Consider the following 20,098-nt stretch of genomic DNA (forward strand, 5'->3'; position numbering starts at 1 on the left):
AGCCCACATGCGAAAGCGAGTGGTGAACCTAGAGAGTGGCTCAATATTAAGCAGAGGTGGCAGAAGATTAATGACTACACCAACAAATTTTGTGGTGCTTACGCGGCTGCATAGAGACACATCAGTTCTGGTCAGAGCGAGACTGATGTCCTCAAGGCAGCTTATGATATTTACTTCGCTAATCATCAAAGGAAATTCAATCTGGAGCATGCGTGGTGTTTGTTAAGGTTTGAGGAGAAGTGGCTCAGTCTTAACACTCCTAAACTTAGTGGGAGTGGAAAGCGAAAGGCTGGAGAGGAATGTTCGCAAACATCAAGCGCCACTGTTGGTGATCAAGGGGTGCGTCCAGAGGGTAGCAAGGCTGCTAAAGCTAGAAAGAATAACACTCAAGGACTAAAATCCATTGATGAGATTAAAACCGTAATGGAGTTGAAGAAGGATGATCTCATGAGGAAGGAGAATTTGTCGAAGCTTGCCATTCTAGACACACTCCTAACTAAGCCAGGAACACTAAGTGAGGCTGAGGAAGTTGTGAAGAACAAGCTGCTCGCTCAGCTTTTTTGAAAATGTCTTTTAAAATTATTAAGTATTTGTTTCCTGAAAATGTTCTGTGTTTTAACTTGTGTTTCTGCTGTTTCTGCTTGCTACTTTGATGAATACCTTGTATTTCTGCTGCTTCTATGTCAAATGTATTCCAGTTTCGTAGTAATGAAAAACATGTTTCTGCTTGCATTATTGTTTTTCTGTTTCCTTGAATGTTTCCTTAAATAATTTAGAGGACTAATGTATTTAAATGAATATTCTTGGCAGGTTTATTTAAAAATGGAGAGATATAGTTACAGCCAGCCTTCGTGTTCGTCAGAGTATGGTGGGGGAGTACTCTAGTAATAATGCTTCTGAGTTCAGCGAGACTGAAGACCTCATTCGTCTTGACCAACAAGAGTTGAGCTTGAAATATGGTGACACGGCACCGTTGACTTATGTTTCTTCTTATGTGTTGTAATAACTGGTGATGATCATAGTTATAACTTGAAATGAATCTCAAAATGTACCATAGTGTCTAAAATTAATGTTTTTATAAACAAAACAAAATTCAAAAAACAAAACAAAATTCCAATGGGATCCGTGAAGCTTGAATCGCAGTGATTGAGGAGATGAGGGCGAGGGATAAACATGTACTACAATTGGAGGAAAAGGTAGACTGTCTGAACCTTATGAGTGACTATGATTCAGATGAGAGGGTGCTTAGGCTAGAACAGTTAGTTTGTGACTTGGCTAAGAAGAAATCTAGTTTTATAAATGGCTTTGAGGTATTCATTGGAGTAATGGTCGTCGTTTTAGTTCGACTAGGGGTGGTGATCGCATTTAAGTGATTCTCGGTGCTTGGCGAAGAAGTAATCTAGTTGTTTGTGGTGTTATTGTTTTTGTTTGAATGATGTATGCAAAAATGACTTATGTAGTGTAATAACTTATGTATGGTAAATGGCTTTGACTTATGTTTCTTCTTATTTGTTGTAATAACTGGTGATGATCATATTTATAACTTGAAATGAATCTCAAAATGTACCATAGTGTCTAAACTTAATGTTTTTATAAACAAAACAAAATTCAAAAAACAAAACAAAATTCCAATGGGATCCGTGAAGTTTGAAAACAAAACCAACTTCACTGCTTGGTCCGTGAAGTTGAAAACAAGACACAAGATACACTTATCAATGCTCGTGAATAACATTCAGATGTGTAAGAGAACAAGACACACATCAATGCTCGTGAATAACATTCACAAGATACACTTATTTGATCCTATAAATATGATAGATCGTTGGAAATTTCAAGACATCCTTTCTCTTATCAAAATCTTCTCCTCTTTCATCAACATTTCATTTTAAACAAAAAATCTTATGGCATCTTCTTCTCATTATCACTACCACAATGATGATGATGATGATGAAGTTGATTCCTCAACGTATTTATATGAAGAGGTTCCGAGAAGACGGCCACCAGAAGCTCTGGAATGATTACTTTAGCGAGACTCCAACTTACAATCCCGAGTTATTCCGCCGACGGTTCCGAATGAACAAATCTTTGTTCCTGCGTATTGTGCAACGTCTCGAAACCAACATACTGTATTTTCAACAAGGAACAGATTGTACCGGACGGTCTAGTCTAACACCCCTACAAAAATGTACCGCAACAATACGACAGTTAGCATATGGCGGTGCAGCTGTTTCACTTGATGAGTATGTCCGACTTGCTGAAACGACAGCTCGGAAATCTTTGCACAAATTTACCGCCGGAATAATCGGCTTATTTGGTGATGAATACCTACGCCAACCCACACAAGAGGATCTGCAAAGACTTCTCTATATCGGAGAACAATGTTGGTTTCCGGGGATGATTGGCAGCATCGACTGTATGCATTGGGAGTGGAAGAATTGCCCCACTGCTTGGAAAGGAATGTATTCCCGAGGAACCGAAAAACCAACAATTGTTTTGGAGGCGGTAGCTTCAAGTGACCTCTGGATATGACACGCGTTTTTTGGAGCTCCAAGTACTATGAACGATCTTAATATTCTTGATCGATCTCCCGTTTTTGATGACATTATTAACGGAATTGCCCCAGAAGTGAACTTCTATGTTAATGGTAATCCATATCATTTGGCATATTATCTCACTGATGGCATTTATCCTAAATGGGCGACTTTTATTCAATCTATCCGACTTCCACAAAGTGAGAAACATTCGTTATTTGCTAAAACCCAAGAAGCTGTTCGAAAAGATGTCGAGCGTGCATTCGGAGTTCTGCAATCTTGATTTGCCGTAGTGAAAAATCCATCCAAGTTATGGGATAAAGACAAAATAGCAAATATTATGAAAGCATGCATCATACTCTATAATATGATTGTCGAGGATGAACGATCAACATACACTCAGTATAACGTGAGAGAATTTCAAGAAAGCGAGGAAGAGGATACATTCACTGTTGCTCCGAATTCAAATCTCGGCACTGCAATGGATCGTCGATCGAGCGTCCGTAACAGACAAGCTCATGAACAATTAAAATTCGATTTAATTGAAAATATTTGGGCTAAATTTCGACATCTTCCAAATAACCAATGATTTTAAAGTTTCTATGAAATGAATAAAATGTGTGATTTATAAATTTTTTTTATGTATGGAATGTAATAAAATGTTTGTAATTTTAATTAAATGAATTTTTTTTTCCTCTTTTTAATGTATTGAATATAAATGGATATATCTTAATTACTACTTATTAATAAAAAAAATATTTTATACCTAAGAACCTTCAAAAAATTCCATTGATAATGTTGTATTTTAGTTAAGTATCTTAGAAAACTTCTTAGACTAAAAATACTAATTAAATATTCTAAGATGTTTGATAAGAGTTGGCATCGATAATGTTGCTCTTATTCTTTTTTCATTGGCTTTTGATTGATTATACAATTTGTTTGGATTATTCTTTTTTCTCTTTGCAGGAGTAAACGCTGATGATGTTCGTGTTACTACTGCTGCACCAGCAGCTCGTGGGGAAGCTAACACCGAGCTTCTGGAATTCATGGGAAGGGTATTAAAACATTCCTTTACTTACCACTTGTTAAACATTTGTTCTCTGTTTACGAAAGGGTATTAAAGGCGTGTACTTAACTTTTTTTTTTTTTTGAAACCAAGGCGTGTACTGTACTTAACTAATGCAAGAACTCTGTGTTACTTGCTTTTTCAGGTGCTTGGTTTGAGGTTGAGCCAGATGACTCTCCAAAGGGGCTGGAATAGCAAATCTAAACTCCTCGTGGTACGTTGACACTTCCTTCAATTCTATAGATTCATTTATAAAAAATTTTAGTGGTTTTTTTTAGCTCTTGATAGTAAGGTAGTGGATTTAATTTATACTAATGGCACAAGGTCCTCTAACAGTGGTGATAAAAGATTGGTTGTTGCATTGAAAAATTACACATTTTGGTATATTCCTGTGAACCAGGTGGAGGATTTATCTGCTAGAGAGGTGTATGAGAAGCTTCTTGAGGCCGTTGTAACTTAAATTATGTTCCTCATGCGTTTTGGTGAAAGACATTAACTAAGAACTTTGCTAGCCTTCTTTGTAAACACTCTTACTGGTTTCTAGAAGAGAAGAAAGAGTTTTTATATTTTGCTTGAGAAGATAAGACAACTCTGCTTTCTTCTCTATTTTCATGCTTAAGCAACCATTACTCTTTTTAAATCTCCTATTGTTTTAGTTGTTTATACAATCTTTTGATTATAAAACAATATTTATTATGAAATATTAAAACTTACAAACACTAATATAAGAATAGATGTGTGGAGGGAATGGTTTAGTATCTTAAGGTTTGTTGGTGTTGTTTACAAGAAAGATGATTCTTGTTTATTTACAGAGGATATATAAATAAATCAGCTCAAATACAATCACATAATTCCACAAAATAATAATTTAGGAAAATTAAAGTTGAAATAACTTGTGATAATGATACTATTTAATCACAAATCATTAATTGGATTTATACAAAAAGTAATATTTACATTGAACCCCATGCAAAATTTGCACTCACCATATATCATTTATTCTGAAATTTAAATTCCAAAGTATAGTTCTTGATTAGTATCCAATCATGCAAGGGGTTTGTTAACTAGTTATTGGATTATTTTTAAATTTCCAGATACAATGAGTCAATGACATAATTGCTCAAAATTATTTAAATATTTTTTTCGCATTTGTCTATCAAACTAATTAATATGTTGCATCTACTTCGATAAGACAACCATACTGATCTATATATTTTTCTATTCACAAGCAATCTGTGTGAAACTGAGAATCATACATTGATACACACGTATACTAATTTAATTTAACGTATAAACCACACATTTTACATATTCGCTGGATATTCTATAAGGACATGAATAATTGATTAATTAAATCTGATTATTACTAATGTTCTCTTCTCTTCTCTTGATCTTCACCTTCAGCCCACCAGCCATGTGAGCAGTTAGAAGAGGAACAAATACCGGCCGGTTCTTGCTAACCGGAACAACCTCAAACCGACTCAAAACCGAACCAACCACGTATTTCATCTGTGTAAACGCCATTTCTTTCCCAATACAAACTCTTGGTCCAGCTTGGAAAACGGGAAACTTAAACGAGCTCACACTTTTCAAAACCGATTTAGTACTTGGTTCTTCCTCAAACCATCGGTTCGGTTTAAACTCCTCCCAGTCTTGACCCCACACTTTCTCCATCCTTCCCATACCGTAAGGGAAATAAGTAACTTTGTCGCCTTTTCTAACACGTGTCCCGTCTGGTAAAACGTCGTCGTTTGCTGCATGCTTTGAGTCCCACGCCACTGGTGGGTAAAGCCTCATTGCTTCGCATAGACAAGCTTTCGTGTAACTCATATCTTTCAAATCCTCGAACCCTAACCCTAAAGATCCCTTGTTCCTCACTTCTTCGAGAATCTTGTCCTCCACGTCACCGTTTTCACTCAACAACCAGAACAGCCACGTCATCGCCGCAGACGTTGTATCCCTTCCCGCCATGATAAAGCTGATCACGGAGTCTCTCACGGCTTCCTCGTCGTGTCCGGCGGCGAGAAACCTAGACAAGAGGTCTTGCTTGCCTGAAACGTCACCACTAATATCAAGACTCTTCTTCTTGGCACGTATGATCTCAGAGACGGACATGTGTACGGTATTGATCGCTTCTCTGAGCCTCCTTTCGCTCCCTACGTTCAACAAACGCTTTAACTTCCACACGGCGTGGACCGACTCCGTCGCGCGGCGAGCACTAATCGCCGCCGCTACATCAAAAGCTTCGACCAAAGCTGGAACGGGTCGGGTTAAGTCCAAACAATCCGGATCCCAACCCAAAGAAACTTTACAAACCACATCGAAAGCAAAACGTTTTAGAGTCTCCTGAAGTTCCACCGTCCTTCCTCCGTCGTAGTCCGCGGCGGAGGAAAGAACCGGGACGAGGCGGTTTTCGACTTCTTCACGGAGGATCTCGAAAGTAAACTCTCTAAGTGAACGCATTGTAAACTCGTGGCTAGCGAGTTTACGCTGCGAGCTCCATAACTCGCCGTCCGAGTTGAATATTCCACCGCCGAGTAGGTCTCCGAGGAGGTCGGTGAAAGGTTTGCCTTTAGGGAAGTTAGAAAAGTTTGTTTTGAGAATGTGCTCGACGTTTTCGGGGTTACCCGTGACGATGGTGCGGCGGTTGAAGAGGAGGTCGACGGTGATGGTTTGAGAGGGAGAGAGACGGAGGAGATCGGTGTACCATTGGAGGAGACGGTGGCGGTTTTTGTTAAAGGAGAGGATAGAGCCAATGAGTGGATACGAAGTCGGCTTGTAGGAGGATTTGGTTTGTTGTTTCTTTAGGGCTTTTGTTGAAAATGAGAAGATTAGGATAATTCCTAATATTAGAAATATGAAAAAAGATGCAATGAGAATTTCCATTTTTGGAGTTCTTTGTTTCTTCTTTGGTAGTTTGAATTTTATGTGTTTTGATGTGTGTGTGTTCCTGTTATTTATAGGAACTATCTATGCAGTATATAGGATGAGACAATAATCTATACAGAGCACAAGTTGTGGCTCCGACCATATCAGTCCAGCGAACGACCTAATAAAAAATGAATATTTCATTTCTTTAACTTATCGTTTCCTTTGGCCAGTCTTCGCATTATTCTTTTATTATTTATTTTTATTTTTAGCTGTATATATTAATTTGCTACTATTTAATAATAGGTTTATAGTCTAAGCTCTTATAGGTTAATTTACTAGTATATAATAATAGGTTGATATATAGTTTTGCTACTATATTTATTAATTTGCTACTATTTAACAACCACATTAGTCTATGCACTGAAAAAGCTTAAATAGATCAAAAGTTGTAAGCTGCAACGAATAAACATAAAGTAATAAGTATCGAACTAATAATTAAATACTGAAACTAATAATATATGTCGACGCAACAATATAATCTCATTGACCTAAATGACATAAATGAGATATAGACGTAGACAAGGACAGGCCGGAACCGAACCGAAATATCTGAAACCGGAACCAGACCAATACCTTCAAAAATATCCGAACGGTTCCTATATTTTTATATATGAAATAACTGAACCGAACCGAAATCGAACCGAGAACCGAACGGGTACCCGAATATATATAAATATTAATTATATACATATAACATAACTAAATATATATATTTTTAATTTAAATTCTATTAAAAGTATATGAAAATAGTTGAGGATAACTAAATTAGCATAAAGTATCCGGACTACCCGAAAGTATCTGAAACTATCCGGATAGTTTAATCCAAAATATTCAAAGTAATCCGAAATATCTAAATTTTTATCTAAATCATCCTAATTATTTGATATTTTACCTTAAATAACTGATATTTTATCCAAATTATCCGAACTACCCGAATTATCCGAACCTGAACCGGATCAAAATGAGAACCAAATTTTTTCCGGATATTTTCTGGTTCTTACATTTACTATCCAAACCGAACCGAACCCAAAACTATCCGAACCGAACCGAAAATAGGCCAAGTAGTAAATGGATCCTCTAGCCCCTATCTGAATTATCCGAAACCCGAAATACTCGAACCGAACCGAACCGAACCGATACCCGAAATGCCCATGCCTACTTCTCGCATTGCCTGGTTGCCAAATCTCCAGCCGAAATTTAATCTATGCATTGAAAAAAATAGCTTAACTTGATCAAAAGTTGTATCTGCTTGAATAGCTGCAACGAATCAATTTAAAGTAATAAGTATCGAACTGATAATAAAATACTGTAACATATATTATATATGTTTTTCTCAAAACAAAAAAAACATATATTAATATATGTCGACGCAACAATACAATCTCACAAAGTTAAAAAAAAAACAATACAATCTCATTGACCTAAAATGATTTAAATGATAGATGTGGACAAGGACAGGCCAGTACTTCCCGCACTGCCTGGTTGGCGGTTGCCAAATCTCCAGCCGAAATTAAATATACACATCTATAAGAAATATAGACACGGCTCAGAGTCAGACTTTGACGAAGCAAAACAGTTGTGACGTCAAAAAAAAAAAAAGACAAAGCAAAACAGTTGATTTGTTTTTCTTTAAGACTTTATTTTGTTTTATAATAAATAAAATAATGATTAAATATGTTATAATGAATTTAGTCGTCATTTTCTGTCAAACGATTTCCGTGGTCTCTCCAGTCTCAAATTAGTTTCTAATTTATGATGTGAAAATAATATTTAATTTTTGGTGGTAAGGTTGTAGGTTACATAAATAAAATCAATTGTCCAAACTGGATTAGTAATTTAGTACTATAGATATTCTTTTTGAATCTTGATAACCTAATTTAAATAATAGAAAACTACTAGTATTATAATCATTAGTTAAGTCCAGCACAGTGATGAGATAAATGAATGATCTATCTGTTTTGTCAAATAATGAACTTTGATTCTTAGGGGATCCTGGAGATTTGTTAAAATCAAGGGAATATTAAGCATTCCCTACGTTTTATTTTAATTGCGGTTTTACATCAATACACACAAATTAAAAAAAATATTTACTTTGTGTAATTACTAAATAAAAATATCATTATCAATACACGTAACCATATTTCAATATTTAAAAAATATAGTAAAATATTAAACTAATAAATTTTACATTGAAATTATAAAAAACTATTTATTTTAAAACAATTTTTTTACGGTACACCAACGATTAAACTGAAACGGAAAGAGTATATAATTATGTTATATGCAATGAGCAATTGCTTAGTACATATACTACCATCAGAGACGAAACTAAAATAGTTTATTTTCATGATAAGAGATTCTCTTTTCTAGGCGAAATTATAATTCAGAATTGAAGAATAAAATTTTAGGGTTTCCATTAAAAAAAATATATTCTAAGCATCGTAATTATTAGCTAATGACATATGTATTAAGTATTAACCATACTAGAATTATCTCTTTAAACAAGTATTTAAGTTTGGGTTTACAGTTATACCTACATCGACAAGTGCTGGATAAGAATGAGGACGTCCATGAATTACACAGACGAAATTTTACACATATAACTGCAAGATATTCAACTGGATGAAGAAAAAGAATAAATATACACTTCTGTGATAAATATACAGTAGTTATCTAACTTATTACTCTATGTGCACGTGGTTCTCGTGGTTTGAAAATTGAGTTTATCTCATCGAGAAAAAGTCGCAACTAGTTCCACTGACCCTTCTTTTCAAGCTCGTGTTTCTCAAAATCATGACCAGTTTTTTAGATCTTTCATAGACGACATATTTTCTTAATATTTCAAGAAAACATGAAATGTAAGATGCATATATATATATAGTCAATAAAATGTTCCAGCTTTTTAAATATAAGTTTAGCTGTTTCACTAAAGCTATTAATTGCTGTCGAATAATAAAAATTAGGTTTATGAAATAAATACTATACAGAACATATTGTTAGTTAGTACAAACCATAATGGAAGATTTTTACGCACTATTCCCTCCGTTTCATATTGTAAATAGTTTTAGGGAAATGTTTTTGTTTCAAAATGTAAGTAGTGTTCGTATTTCTAGGTAATTTTTATATTTATTGAATACAATGTGACCAATCAAATTAAATAGACTTATTTTTTATTGGTTAAATTATATCTTATCTATTTATTATAAAATATTTTTTTAAAACATAATAATTTTCTTAATCTTTGTGCTTTTAGCCAAAACTATTTATATTATGAAATGGAAGGAGTATTATTTACGTATATGGCATGAGAATATAGAGTTTTGTGCAGTATACAATAATAGTTACTAGTGCATGCATGAAAATTATTTGTATCGTTGTATAATATGAAAAACTAAAAGTTATAACTAATTGATAATTAATTCATATGCAAAATAAGGAAGATTGATGTCAGCCACTCAGATTGTGGCTAGAAAAGGGCGCCGTTTAGAGGAGTGGGTTCATTACGACAAGTCTCTACTCATTAGAAATTGTCCAGATCACTCTTCTTGCATTGATTCGACAGACAATTATTTGTCTTTATGAATGACACATACCAAAGAAGAATCACCACTTTTAAAAATAAACTAAAGTGCTTTCTCTTCATTCTCCGATCTCACAAGTTCATTGTGTCATTATCACCGTCCAAAGAGGTTCGTGGTTTTGAATCACACGAATTTTTGTTTCTACTTAACTTTTTTTTGTTTATGATGATGAAAACAACATTTATTCTAATCAAAAGATGAATAAACCATAAAGAGTAAAGTAATGAAAACTTAAATCAAAATGGACAAAATAAATCATGCCTTTTATACACTAATAATTCATGCCTTTTATACACAATTATGACTTTCTTGTATAGATTCAGTTACCTTTGAAGGTTTAAATAGAACTGTTGGAGAGAGAAAGTAGATCTGTCATCGGGTCCGGTGACTGGCGGCGCGTTAGCGCGCGTGTCGTCACCGGAGCCCTCCAGCCACCCGTAAAGATAACGACCTTCGCATCGATTTCGTCTCATATTCTGGCCGCCTTGCTTGAGCTCTGGAACAAGGCCGTTCATGGCGGTTCTGTCTCTGGCGCAAGGGCGCGGTCGTTGTGAGGATGGCGCGGTGAGGTTTCTCGTTCGGTTACTTGGGTTTGTCTCCGGGAGGCGGAGGCTCCTTCAGCTCCGTCGACGCCGGTTCCTGTCCCCGCGAGGTAGAGGCTACCTTAGCTCTGTCGTCGTCAGTCTAGCTCCCGGGGGGTGAAAGTGTTTCGCTGCTTTGCCTCGCCGACTTTGGTCCCTAAGTCTCGTTTTAGGGTTTGTACTCTTCTTTCTTTTAGTTTTTACGGTTCTGGTTTGTTTGGGTGGGTGGAGATCCCGTTATAGGATGATCGAAGCTCGATCTCGGTTAACGGTGCTGATCTGCGCGAAGCTTCTATCTCGGTGTTGGGTTTGAACGGTGTCGGATGAGATCTCGAACTCTCGATTGACTCTCTCCGAGTTTAGTTTTCACCGGAGAGGAAGGCGTTTGCGGTGGTGATGTGTGGATAGAGTGGTTTCCGGTTCTCTCGGGTTAATCGTTGGGTGGTTTACCGGTGATGTTTCGAAGGGGGGCGACGTCGGAGCCGCAGCGTTTGTCCGCGCAGCGGCGGAGCATCTTCGGGTTCATCGAGTTTGTTGGTGGGCCTTGGGCCGGTTTGTGATTTGTGTTTTTTGGGCCCGTTTACTTGGCCTCTTTTATTGGGTATTGGGCTGCCAGCCCGTTAATAAAAATTTCAATTTGGGAAAAAAAAATACACTAATAAAATTGTTTAAAACCTAACGTCTTGAATTTAAATCTCAAACCCCCCAAGCAGTAAATACTAAAGCTTAAATGTCTAAATCCTTTATTTTGTTAACAAAATAACATATTTCATATAATTTGAAAAACATAATTTTAAAACATATAAAGAGTTAATTGACCAAATTGGAAAACAAAGACAACTTGAAGTAAAAAGCGACCATGCAAGGTAAGGTAAAGCAACTTCAATTAAACTCTGCAAGACCAAATTAAATATTCATGGAGCCTAAACAAAATTATACAGTTTCTAAACTATTAAAGATTTAAAATATCTTTAAATTAAAAGCCTTTTTGTTACAACCATATTTTATATTTGTCATGTTATGGTTTTTAAACATTTAATCATTGTATCATGCGTTAGTAGCCCAAAAGGCGACACATTAACCAAAAGTAGCTCAATTATACATCTGGTTTATACCACCACGGTATGGTTTACTCTGGTTTGCAGGTCAAACGATGAAACTAGTGTTAAAAAACTCGATGAGCTTACATGTTACAAGCTCACTAATTCTTTGATGAAAGATCTCAAAACCAAAACCAGATTCATAATTTATCATCTCGATAACCAGTACACCAGAAGAGATCAAAAGGATCTGTATCGATCAAGAACAACCATACTTGCCATTACTTTTTTTGAATATTCGAAACCTCTAAAGATACATACATTCATCTTAGCGTCTTTCAATCTTCAGTTGGCACTCTTCAGACGTGCAATGAGCTCATCCTGCGAGAGACAAGTCGAGTTCATTAATCGCTCAGAGAACACACAAGAAAAGATAAACAAACCAGAAGCTACATATGTATTGAACTTGCCTTTCTTCCTTTAGTTGGAAGGCCTTTCTCCTTGAGAAGGGCACGGAGCTTCTCCACAGTCAATGACTGCAAGTCATTTTCTCCTGAACGACTGCTTGATCCTTCTGTACATAAAAAAAAATAAACTTTTGTTAAGAAAAAAAAGTCAAGTGACCAGTGAACTCTTGAGAATGAAGTCAGATAGCAACAAACCTTGTCTAGATACAGTAGCAGGTCTTTTAGCTGAGCTCCTGTCGTCCAGAGCCTTATTAGCAGCCCTGTGATAAACAAAGAAAGTAAAAGATGAACAAACCACTACTGTAGCCAATAGGAGCGAACTAAAACAGAGTAGAAGTTCAAGGACTTTGAGTAAGATAAGTGAAGCGAGGGGGAAGGCAAGAAGTAGTGGATACCTCTTTTTAGGACCATCTTCAGGAGTTCCTTTAGAACTAGAATCTCCTTTTTGCTTCTTTAGCAAGAGAGATCTGATTAGTATGTTTTGCTGGTTTGTCTTGATAAGCTGTCCTTCTGGATCCATATATATATGACCAAAATCAAGTTAGCATTTTTTGGAATCAAAATCATCAAACAAAAAAAAAAAAAAAAAGATAAATAGAGAGATTGATGCAAGAAACTGTCTTCTTAAGATCAAACTCATCAAACAAAAACTAAAATGGGAGTTTAAAAAGATAAGGAATACCAGGGGGAGAAGTGTCATGCTCACATACGTAGACCCGCAAGCTTCCCTATAATCATATCCAAAAGATATGCTTGAATCACACAGTTGGATTACACAGTGAAGCATATATGCATGATTCACTTAGAAAAGGAAATTAAAACAAGATAAAGAACCCACACAAACAAATCTAAATCCATTATCAGAAAATGAACTAAATCGAAGAAGCATATGAAAGCCAATCACTGTCTACAGAAGAAAAGGCGGCGACTTGCGAGTTAATAAGATAGTAACGTTACCGGGTTGGAGGGGACGACGGTAGAAGACAAGAAACCGCGAGATGGAAGGTCGGAAAGGAACTTGGAAGCAGTTTCTTCTGAAGATTCCGATGACCGAGAAGATGACGCCTCCATCGGAAACCCAGTCTCTAGCCAAGGGCTACACGCAGCGAGAGATTAGAGAGAAACGAGAAGAGATCGACGATGAAAGAGGCACCAAGATACCAACCGATTAAGGTAAAATATGGGCCCTTGTTGAGCCTCATGATATTGTTATTTGTTATAGATGGGCCTTGTGATAGCAATTCCCGTTTGCCTCCAAAAATTTACTAAACTGGCATAAAGTTATGCCAAAATCATATTCTTACCCCTAAAAACTATAAAATGTAACTTCGAACTCCACCAATTCACTACCAAGCTTAAATATATAAAACCTAGTGAATAGTGATCAATACAAGCTGCAAAACTTGTCATCTTGGTTCTTTGAAAGAAACCAACAAACTGTATATTCCTCATTCATATGTAGTAAATTCATTACCAAGAAGCAAGAGTATAAGAAGAAAAAAAAACATAAATTAGAATCTGCACATTTAGATTATGTAGTTTAAGCAAGTCTGCAGTTTTTGCTGCAGTAACTTAGAAGTTAACAGCGGGAAGAATGAAAAGAGTGCCTTTCTGTTGTCTCTCTTCTTTCGAGTAAGCCATTTAAATCACAAACTAGCATAAGAATCAGACACATGCAAAATCCAAGGCAGGGTTGAAGATCAATCTCAACTTCTGGTCTTTTAAGACAAGGCAGCATCTAAAATCTTTCCAAGCTCTCTCAACTGCACAACATGGTTACCAAGAGTTTAATAAGCTGAAACTTGAGAACAAGAAAGTCAATAGAGAGAGAGGATACAATAATTAAGAGCTAGGCAATGAAAGAGACTTTAACATTAGTAATCTGAATGTTTGATGTAATGTGATTAGCTTATGAACATCTCATTAACATTTCTTCAATTCAAGCACACTAATCAATGTACTAACCCTTGGTTATCGATATTTCCATGGCCGCCGCTACTTCCTCCGCTTCCAATAGACACATCCTCACCGCCCCCTGAACTCTGCCAAACGCTCTGCCACACCTGAGACTGAGGCTGAGCATAAACACCACCATGATCCACCACCGGCCTTCCAATCATCGTTCCAGCAGGCTGACCCATCGGCGGGTAATAATAAGGAGCGGGAGCGGGAGCCGCCGCCTCTTCCTCCTCCTCCTCCTCCCTAGGAACGATATCAACGAGGAAATCGAATATATCCGTCCGAGTGATCGCGGCTGCGATGTCGTTCTTCTGAAGCGTCCGGCGCTTGTTCTCCTCGGCGTGGAGCCACGATCGGATGGTGAGCTCGAGGATGAAAATCTCGCAGGCCTTGGCGAAGAGGATCGGCGCCTCCGCGGAGATCATGCGTACGTCTTCGTCGGCTTTCATGATCTTTTTGATCCGCGCGAGAGGGAGCTGGTGGTTTTTGAAATCGTTTACTTGTTCGATCTCGGTTCGTTGGTAGTTCCAGAACATTTGGAGCTGTTGCTGGAGGAGTTCGTGGTATGAGGAGGCTCCTCTGGAAGGGGATACTGGTGTGGATCCAGGAGGAGGGATTACGGCGGCGGAGGTAGGTGGTGGCGGTTGCTGGTTGTTATTGTCCATTGGATCTTCGCGTTGTGATTGGATCAAAGAGCTGTTACAGAGTTTTAAATATTGGATAAAGTGGATAGCGATGTAGCTGATTATTAACTAGCTGTTTATTGTTACTCCCTCCCTCCTTTTCGAATTAGACGTGGATTTAGAACAAAATTTTCGTTTCAAAATTAGTGTTGTTTTATGATTTCAATGCAAAATTTATTTACTTTTCACTCTAATCTATTTTTCTATTAGTTAAAATCTTGGTTAGATGTATTAGTAATGATATTTTTATCTACTAAATAGATAAAATGAAACGGAGGAGTATTTATTTTATTTTTTTGATCAAATTTGTTATTTATTTTATTAATTTTTTTTTATACTATAATTTGACAAAACGATGCCGTATTTGAAGCTTTCACTGTGCTGGTCGCTGGAGAAGAAATAGGAATCAGAGTATTGTGAATACGACGACGCAGGAGCTGGCGATGGAAGGGGAGAAGCATTTGGGAGAAACAATTGAATCGGCATTTCAGATCATTTCCGCTATGAATGATGAGCTTTGCAATCCTTCTTCGTGGTCTACACCAGCCACCGCGAGTTCTAACGGTACGGCTATCGTTACCGCCGACGCGGCTGCGATTGACGGAGCACCGCATCATTCGGAATCTGGTGGTGGCGGGGGCGGAGGAAGTGGGAATAGTGCTCTGGATGAAGCTAGTGTTCGGTATAAGAACTCCGTGACTTCTCTTCGTGCTGTTCTTGTTGCGATTCCCAATTCTCAGAAGGTAATGAACATAATGGTGTTACTAACCATTAGGTTTAGCTGAAGGATCTATAATGTGTGTTCATCTGTAACAGGCAAAAGCATCTGTTATGGAAAACGGTTTAGAAACTCCTGAAAGTGTAGAAGAAATCGAAAAGTTAGAGGAGCAAGCTTTAAGTCTCAGACAGGTAAACATTAGCTTAAGCAGTTCTAGAACCATGAGAACCATGTTGAGTAGACTCGTCACTAATCTGTATTAAAGCGTTGAACGTTCGTAAATGCAGGAGATCGCAAAGAAGAATGTTCATGTAAAAGAACTTATCGACAAGTTTCGAGAACTTATAGCAGATATCTCCACATGGCAAAGCCCTTGTTCTGTTTGAGTCTTTTTTTCTCTTATTTGACAATGGTGTGAGCAGTAAGGACAAGGTGCTAAGCCTTTGTTCTTGAACTCCTCACTTGAAACATAAATTTGTATATATAAATATTTCAGACAAAATCTTCAAACCTCTGTGTTTTCAGTTGCGTCACACTTTTTTGTTTTGTTTGTATCGATCTGTAAGAGAACTTGATTGTCTCTCTGAGGAGTCACTGTCCGGCTCTCTTGAGATAAGCCATAAAACCAAGACCAGCTACTAATGCTGCACCAGCCGCTACTCCACTGTAAGTAGCACCCCAACCGTCTCTCTCAACATACTCCATTGCTTCTGCCGAAACCGTTGCTCTTCTTCTTCTTACTTTGCCTTTTCTTGAATCATCTAAATGTAATCTCAGACTCTGCAATTTATAATAATCCAATCAATTCAGATACCAAACATCTCGTTCAGGTATTCATTTTTTTTAATCAAAACTTTACCTTCCAGCCAATTGATTTTGCATGGTCTATAGCTGCTTGAAGGTCACTATCTGAAGCCAACAACACTTTATCGTGGTCTTCATCTTCATACTGCAGATTACAACCACCATTATAACATATTCCGAAATAAGATTTGCATTGTTCTTTTGTAAAAAAAGGTTATATACGTACAAAAATTTGGGGTATGTGGTCTGGATCGATATCATCCCCTAGTCTTTGAAGTATCGCGGTTACCACTTCTGTCAAACTACGAGTGTCTGTAATTCAAGAACCAATCCATGTGAGTACACACACACAATAGCAAAACTGTTTGATGAACAAAGACAAAGATTTTGCTTTACCACTTATGAATCTGTGCATTCTGTGCTTCTTGTCTTCGATCTTGAAAGAAAATTTATTTGGCAAAGGTAAGGATTTTCCTGTCTCAGCTTCAGAAGCAACTTTCAAAGAGCTTTCACTGAAAACAATTGTTTTCCTAAGTCAGTAAAACTAAGCTCAATTCGAAAAGAAACATGTTTAGTGGTTTAAGCAAGTCGAGGTACTGACCTTCTCGTGTCCTCGTCTTCCTCATTAGGAGACAATGCCATTGCTGAATCCCAAAACGTTTGCATCATTGTGTTTGTTGCTTCGTTACCTATTCCCGCAGTAGTTCCAGCCTGATCACATCAAAAATGAGATCAGTGGATTTGTCATAATCAAAAACACTTAACAGAAATAGATAGGAGACTTACTGTGGCGACAGCAGCGTGAGTTACATGGATTACATCGACAACTGCAACTACATCTCCTTCTGCAATAAGGAAACCCTTTTTGTTATTTAAAATGAGATCAGTGGATTTGTTATCATACGTTTTGCCTATTTAGTTTTCTCAAGACTTGCAATCCAAAATGTAAACAGAACTTTTTACCTTTGTCCGTAACAGGAAGGTGTAGAAATTTCCCCTCGTGCATGATGTGCAGAGCTTCAACGATTGGTGTGTCAACTGACGTAGATTCTGGATTCTGAGTCATAACCTACGCATTCACGAATGAGAACAAACAATAAACTCAGCTGGAAATAGGAATCTAAGATGGTTAAAAATTTAGTCCAAAAATGGAAACTTGAATAATACAAGAGCATGAAGAGGAGACTAAACTTAATCCTACCTGTTCCATTGTAGTCTCAGATGGAGGAAGATTTTCAGCCACGACCCGCATCAGTATATCCTTGGAACTAGATAAACCAAAAAACAAAACTCTTAGACGTTAGTATAATTAATCATTACAAGGAAGACAAATGAGTTCAGTCACAGCATAATCTAGCTATATTGTTTTCCGGAGGAAGACAGGAGACTTTCATTAGCTAAGCTTATATCATAGTATCTGAAGGGAAGTTGGTAAAACCACTTGAGCTCAGAAAGAGATAAATTGTTAAACAAAACTTCGAAAGCTTTCAGAAAGGAGAACTCACGTAAATATCCCTCCAAGCTTGTCCTCGATCATCACGACTGCACAGCTTGACTGAAGTTCAACCATCTTCTTTGCTACAGTCAATACTGTATCGGCTGGTGAGACTTTCAAAACCCTGAACAAACACCAGTAATGGGTAAGAAAAGAACACTCAAGATTGTTGTAGTGAGAGTTTAATTAGAAAAACAAGAGATTACCCTACTTTGAATCATCTGGTATAATTGTTGATAAAGAAGGTCTAAACATCCGGTCTCGAAGCGTTTCAATGAAAGTGTTGTGAACTACATTAACAAAAAATCAACATAATGAGAATTTAAAGATCTGAGAAGCCAAGAGAAAATGAGATACTAGTAGAAAAGGTTCAGTTCCTCCCGCACCTGAAGTGTTTGTTCCCCAACTTCTTTCAACACCTTCTACAGCAGCAGCTATTGCCTTACCTTTCTCAGCTGCCCTCTCCATACGAGCAATCGCATCATACAGACACTTGGCTATATCAAGTAGAGCAATCACTTCGCCATTTTCAACAACAGGCAGATGTCTGAATTTCCCTGCAGGGTTAATTTAAGCCTACTCATTAAGGGGACCAATACGCAAGGATTGGAAAAATAAAACATGATGTTCCTCTAACTACAAAGCAAACACCACAAACCTAGGACCATCTTCTGAAGAGCGTCAACAGCAAGTGTCTCAGAAAGAACGAACATTGGGTTCCTAGTCATAACCTTGGACACAGGTGTTTCCTCCACATTAACTTCCTGCGATATCACCCTTGTGGCTATGTCCTGCAAACGTGAAGTATAATCGTTTTAGTTTTTTTATTTGTAACTTGCTTGGAGCAATGATAGTGTGAGATTACCCTGTCAGTAAGAATCCCACAAAGCATTTCATTAGAGTCGGTCAACAACAAGGCGTCAACTTTCCTCGAAGCCATGTTTTTACAAGCATCATAGATAGTAGTCGTTGCTGGAACTGTAATGGCTTTCGATAGCCTTAAGCGTTTAACAGTTCGCTCTCCTCCCGTTAAACCCCTGCTCCAAAATTAATGATCTAATTTTTACTTGCTTCCAACATAACACACTAAACATATCTCGATTTTGTATGCAAGATTGAGAGGAGAAGACTTTACAAAGGGGAACGCGAAACAGTTAGAGATCTCCGGCCAGTGTCGAGGCCTCGCTCGCCGAGTTCCATGGATTTCTTCTTCCCGTGCAAAGACGAAGTCGTTACGGATAAGCTCCGTCTTGATGACCCGCCTTGGCTAGCCATTTCTACTGTACGATTAATAAAATCGATTTTGATTAGGGAAAACAGTGAGAATCGCAGAGGGTGTGTTTACCAGGCGGATTCGTCGGGGTCAACTTATCGAGAGAAGGTAATGGTAGTTTGGGATTAGTAGTTCTCCGTGGCAGGATGACTCTTTCTCGATTGTTCGTGAGGAGGATGATGGCAAGAGAGAAACGACGAATCCTTCCGAGAAAGTGACGGGAAAATGAAAGAAAGGTTTTGTGAATTTTTTTTCTTTTTGTTTTCGTCTCTCTCTTCTCTTCTCTCCTCTCGATCGGATGGATTCTTTGACTCCGATGCTTTTGCAACTTGGCCGTGGCTCGTTTTTTATTTTATTTTGGACAGTGTTATTGATTTATCGGTAATTTACAATTGTATCCTCGAGAAATGCGATTAATAACTGTATCTATCAGAGATTTGTTTCCCATTATGAAGAGGGGTTTATTGTCATTGTCTATTCATGTCACTATTACACACGAGTTGATACTTTCTGGATTTCATTTCATTTTTTTTTATTTTGTATTTGGATTTTGTCATTACTCTTTTATTTATTTGTTTTAGGCTTTTAGCAATTTGTGATTACGTCTACGACAGGAATTTAGAGCTGTTTTTAATAAATTAAAACAAGTAAATTTATTAGGAGCTTAAAAATCTAAGTTCTATCTGGATAAACTTTTATATAAAGAAAAAAATAATAATGTATTAATGGTTCATGGATTTGTTCCATCGATGGTTTGAAATCTGTGTGAAATAAAGGACTAAAAACTGTGCGAATCAAAAAATGATTTACAGAAATTTTAATTTTGTATTTTTGAAAAATAAGAAAGTGCTTCATAATGAGCAAAGCCATTAAACAGAAAGGGTGTAGAAAACGACGTCGTCTCAATTACTATTGGGCTTCGCAAGGATCAAAGCCACTAACCAAAATGATTTAAGAGTTTATACAACG

The 20,098-nt window shown here is 37.2% G+C and overlaps 6 protein-coding genes across 9 annotated transcripts in view; 2 read left to right on the forward strand and 4 right to left on the reverse strand.

The window, feature by feature from the left end:
* LOC106314174 (UPF0235 protein At5g63440-like) overlaps positions 1-4,135 on the forward strand; it is a 6,389-nt gene extending 2,254 nt beyond the window's left edge. Inside the window, exons 5-7 of the mRNA XM_013752101.1 lie at positions 3,498-3,586; positions 3,743-3,811; positions 3,998-4,135. Of these exons, the coding sequence (XP_013607555.1) occupies positions 3,498-3,586; positions 3,743-3,811; positions 3,998-4,057 (218 nt within the window). The 3' untranslated portion in view covers positions 4,058-4,135. The remainder of the gene's footprint in view (positions 1-3,497; positions 3,587-3,742; positions 3,812-3,997) is intronic.
* Positions 4,136-4,876: 741 nt separating this feature from the next.
* On the reverse strand, positions 4,877-6,506 carry LOC106316769 (cytochrome P450 94B1-like). The gene has a single exon (XM_013754640.1). It carries the CDS (start codon positions 6,481-6,483, stop codon positions 4,948-4,950), a length of 1,536 nt encoding a protein of 511 aa, XP_013610094.1. The 5' UTR covers positions 6,484-6,506; the 3' UTR covers positions 4,877-4,947.
* A 5,362-nt stretch (positions 6,507-11,868) lies between these two features.
* On the reverse strand, positions 11,869-13,363 carry LOC106316097. Of its 2 annotated transcripts, none has more exons than XM_013753964.1 (6): positions 13,155-13,363; positions 12,880-12,925; positions 12,593-12,707; positions 12,393-12,457; positions 12,201-12,301; positions 11,869-12,111 (listed from the first exon to the last, which is right to left on the reverse strand). In XM_013753964.1, the coding sequence occupies exons 1-6, from the start codon at positions 13,266-13,268 to the stop codon at positions 12,076-12,078; spliced, it is 477 nt and encodes a 158-aa protein (XP_013609418.1). In that variant the 5' UTR covers positions 13,269-13,363; the 3' UTR covers positions 11,869-12,075. The 2 variants fall into 2 exon arrangements, with proteins under 2 accessions (XP_013609418.1, XP_013609417.1); XM_013753963.1 differs by having other exon boundaries at positions 11,896-12,111; positions 12,201-12,304.
* A 258-nt stretch (positions 13,364-13,621) lies between these two features.
* Positions 13,622-14,875, reverse strand: LOC106316094 (nuclear transcription factor Y subunit C-4-like). Its single transcript, XM_013753959.1, has 2 exons — positions 14,163-14,875; positions 13,622-13,960 (listed from the first exon to the last, which is right to left on the reverse strand). The coding sequence occupies exons 1-2, from the start codon at positions 14,819-14,821 to the stop codon at positions 13,957-13,959; spliced, it is 663 nt and encodes a 220-aa protein (XP_013609413.1). The 5' UTR covers positions 14,822-14,875; the 3' UTR covers positions 13,622-13,956.
* A 282-nt stretch (positions 14,876-15,157) lies between these two features.
* Positions 15,158-16,086, forward strand: LOC106319229 (mediator of RNA polymerase II transcription subunit 30-like). The gene is made up of 3 exons (XM_013757503.1): positions 15,158-15,582; positions 15,656-15,748; positions 15,845-16,086. Exons 1-3 carry the CDS (start codon positions 15,283-15,285, stop codon positions 15,941-15,943), a joined length of 492 nt encoding a protein of 163 aa, XP_013612957.1. The 5' UTR covers positions 15,158-15,282; the 3' UTR covers positions 15,944-16,086.
* LOC106319228 (CBS domain-containing protein CBSCBSPB1) lies at positions 15,362-19,440 on the reverse strand. 3 transcript variants are annotated; one of them, XR_001265453.1, is made up of 16 exons: positions 19,202-19,440; positions 18,992-19,136; positions 18,722-18,893; positions 18,515-18,647; positions 18,243-18,413; positions 18,068-18,146; positions 17,867-17,980; positions 17,563-17,629; positions 17,325-17,430; positions 17,148-17,206; positions 16,963-17,072; positions 16,758-16,873; positions 16,588-16,673; positions 16,417-16,506; positions 16,069-16,337; positions 15,362-15,646 (listed from the first exon to the last, which is right to left on the reverse strand). XR_001265453.1 is itself a non-coding variant. In XM_013757501.1 (15 exons), exons 2-15 carry the CDS (start codon positions 19,129-19,131, stop codon positions 16,149-16,151), a joined length of 1,632 nt encoding a protein of 543 aa, XP_013612955.1. In that variant the 5' UTR covers positions 19,132-19,133; positions 19,202-19,440; the 3' UTR covers positions 16,016-16,148. The 3 variants fall into 3 exon arrangements, 2 of the variants coding, with proteins under 2 accessions (XP_013612955.1, XP_013612954.1); XM_013757501.1 differs by lacking the exon at positions 15,362-15,646 and having other exon boundaries at positions 16,016-16,337; positions 18,992-19,133; XM_013757500.1 differs by lacking the exon at positions 15,362-15,646 and having other exon boundaries at positions 16,016-16,337; positions 19,202-19,438.
* Positions 19,441-20,098: the final 658 nt, after the last annotated feature.

The sequence above is a fragment of the Brassica oleracea genome, chromosome C9 (genome assembly GCF_000695525.1).
Source record: "Brassica oleracea var. oleracea cultivar TO1000 chromosome C9, BOL, whole genome shotgun sequence".
In the NCBI taxonomy this organism is placed as follows: Eukaryota; Viridiplantae; Streptophyta; class Magnoliopsida; order Brassicales; family Brassicaceae; genus Brassica; species Brassica oleracea.

Bases quoted from the DNA above. Each gene is read 5' to 3' on its own strand.
- LOC106316094 (XM_013753959.1), bottom strand. From the start codon at position 14,821: ATGGACAATAACAACCAGCAACCGCCACCACCTACCTCCGCCGCCGTA.
- LOC106316769 (XM_013754640.1), bottom strand. From the start codon at position 6,483: ATGGAAATTCTCATTGCATCTTTTTTCATATTTCTAATATTAGGAATT.
- LOC106316097 (XM_013753963.1), bottom strand. From the start codon at position 13,268: ATGGAGGCGTCATCTTCTCGGTCATCGGAATCTTCAGAAGAAACTGCT. The intron at 12,708-12,879 runs GTATTCCTTATC...ATATGGATCCAG, and splicing joins GCATGACACTTCTCCCCCTG to AAGGACAGCTTATCAAGACA. The intron at 12,112-12,200 runs GCAAGTTCAATA...TGTCTCTCGCAG, and splicing joins TTCCAACTAAAGGAAGAAAG to GATGAGCTCATTGCACGTCT.
- LOC106319228 (XM_013757501.1), bottom strand. From the start codon at position 19,131: ATGGCTAGCCAAGGCGGGTCATCAAGACGGAGCTTATCCGTAACGACT. The intron at 18,648-18,721 runs GTAATCTCACAC...TCACGTTTGCAG, and splicing joins GTGGGATTCTTACTGACAGG to GACATAGCCACAAGGGTGAT. The intron at 17,981-18,067 runs GTAGGGTAATCT...GTGTTTGTTCAG, and splicing joins ATTATACCAGATGATTCAAA to GGTTTTGAAAGTCTCACCAG.
- LOC106319229 (XM_013757503.1), top strand. From the start codon at position 15,283: ATGGAAGGGGAGAAGCATTTGGGAGAAACAATTGAATCGGCATTTCAG. The intron at 15,583-15,655 runs GTAATGAACATA...CATCTGTAACAG, and splicing joins CGATTCCCAATTCTCAGAAG to GCAAAAGCATCTGTTATGGA. The intron at 15,749-15,844 runs GTAAACATTAGC...TCGTAAATGCAG, and splicing joins AAGCTTTAAGTCTCAGACAG to GAGATCGCAAAGAAGAATGT.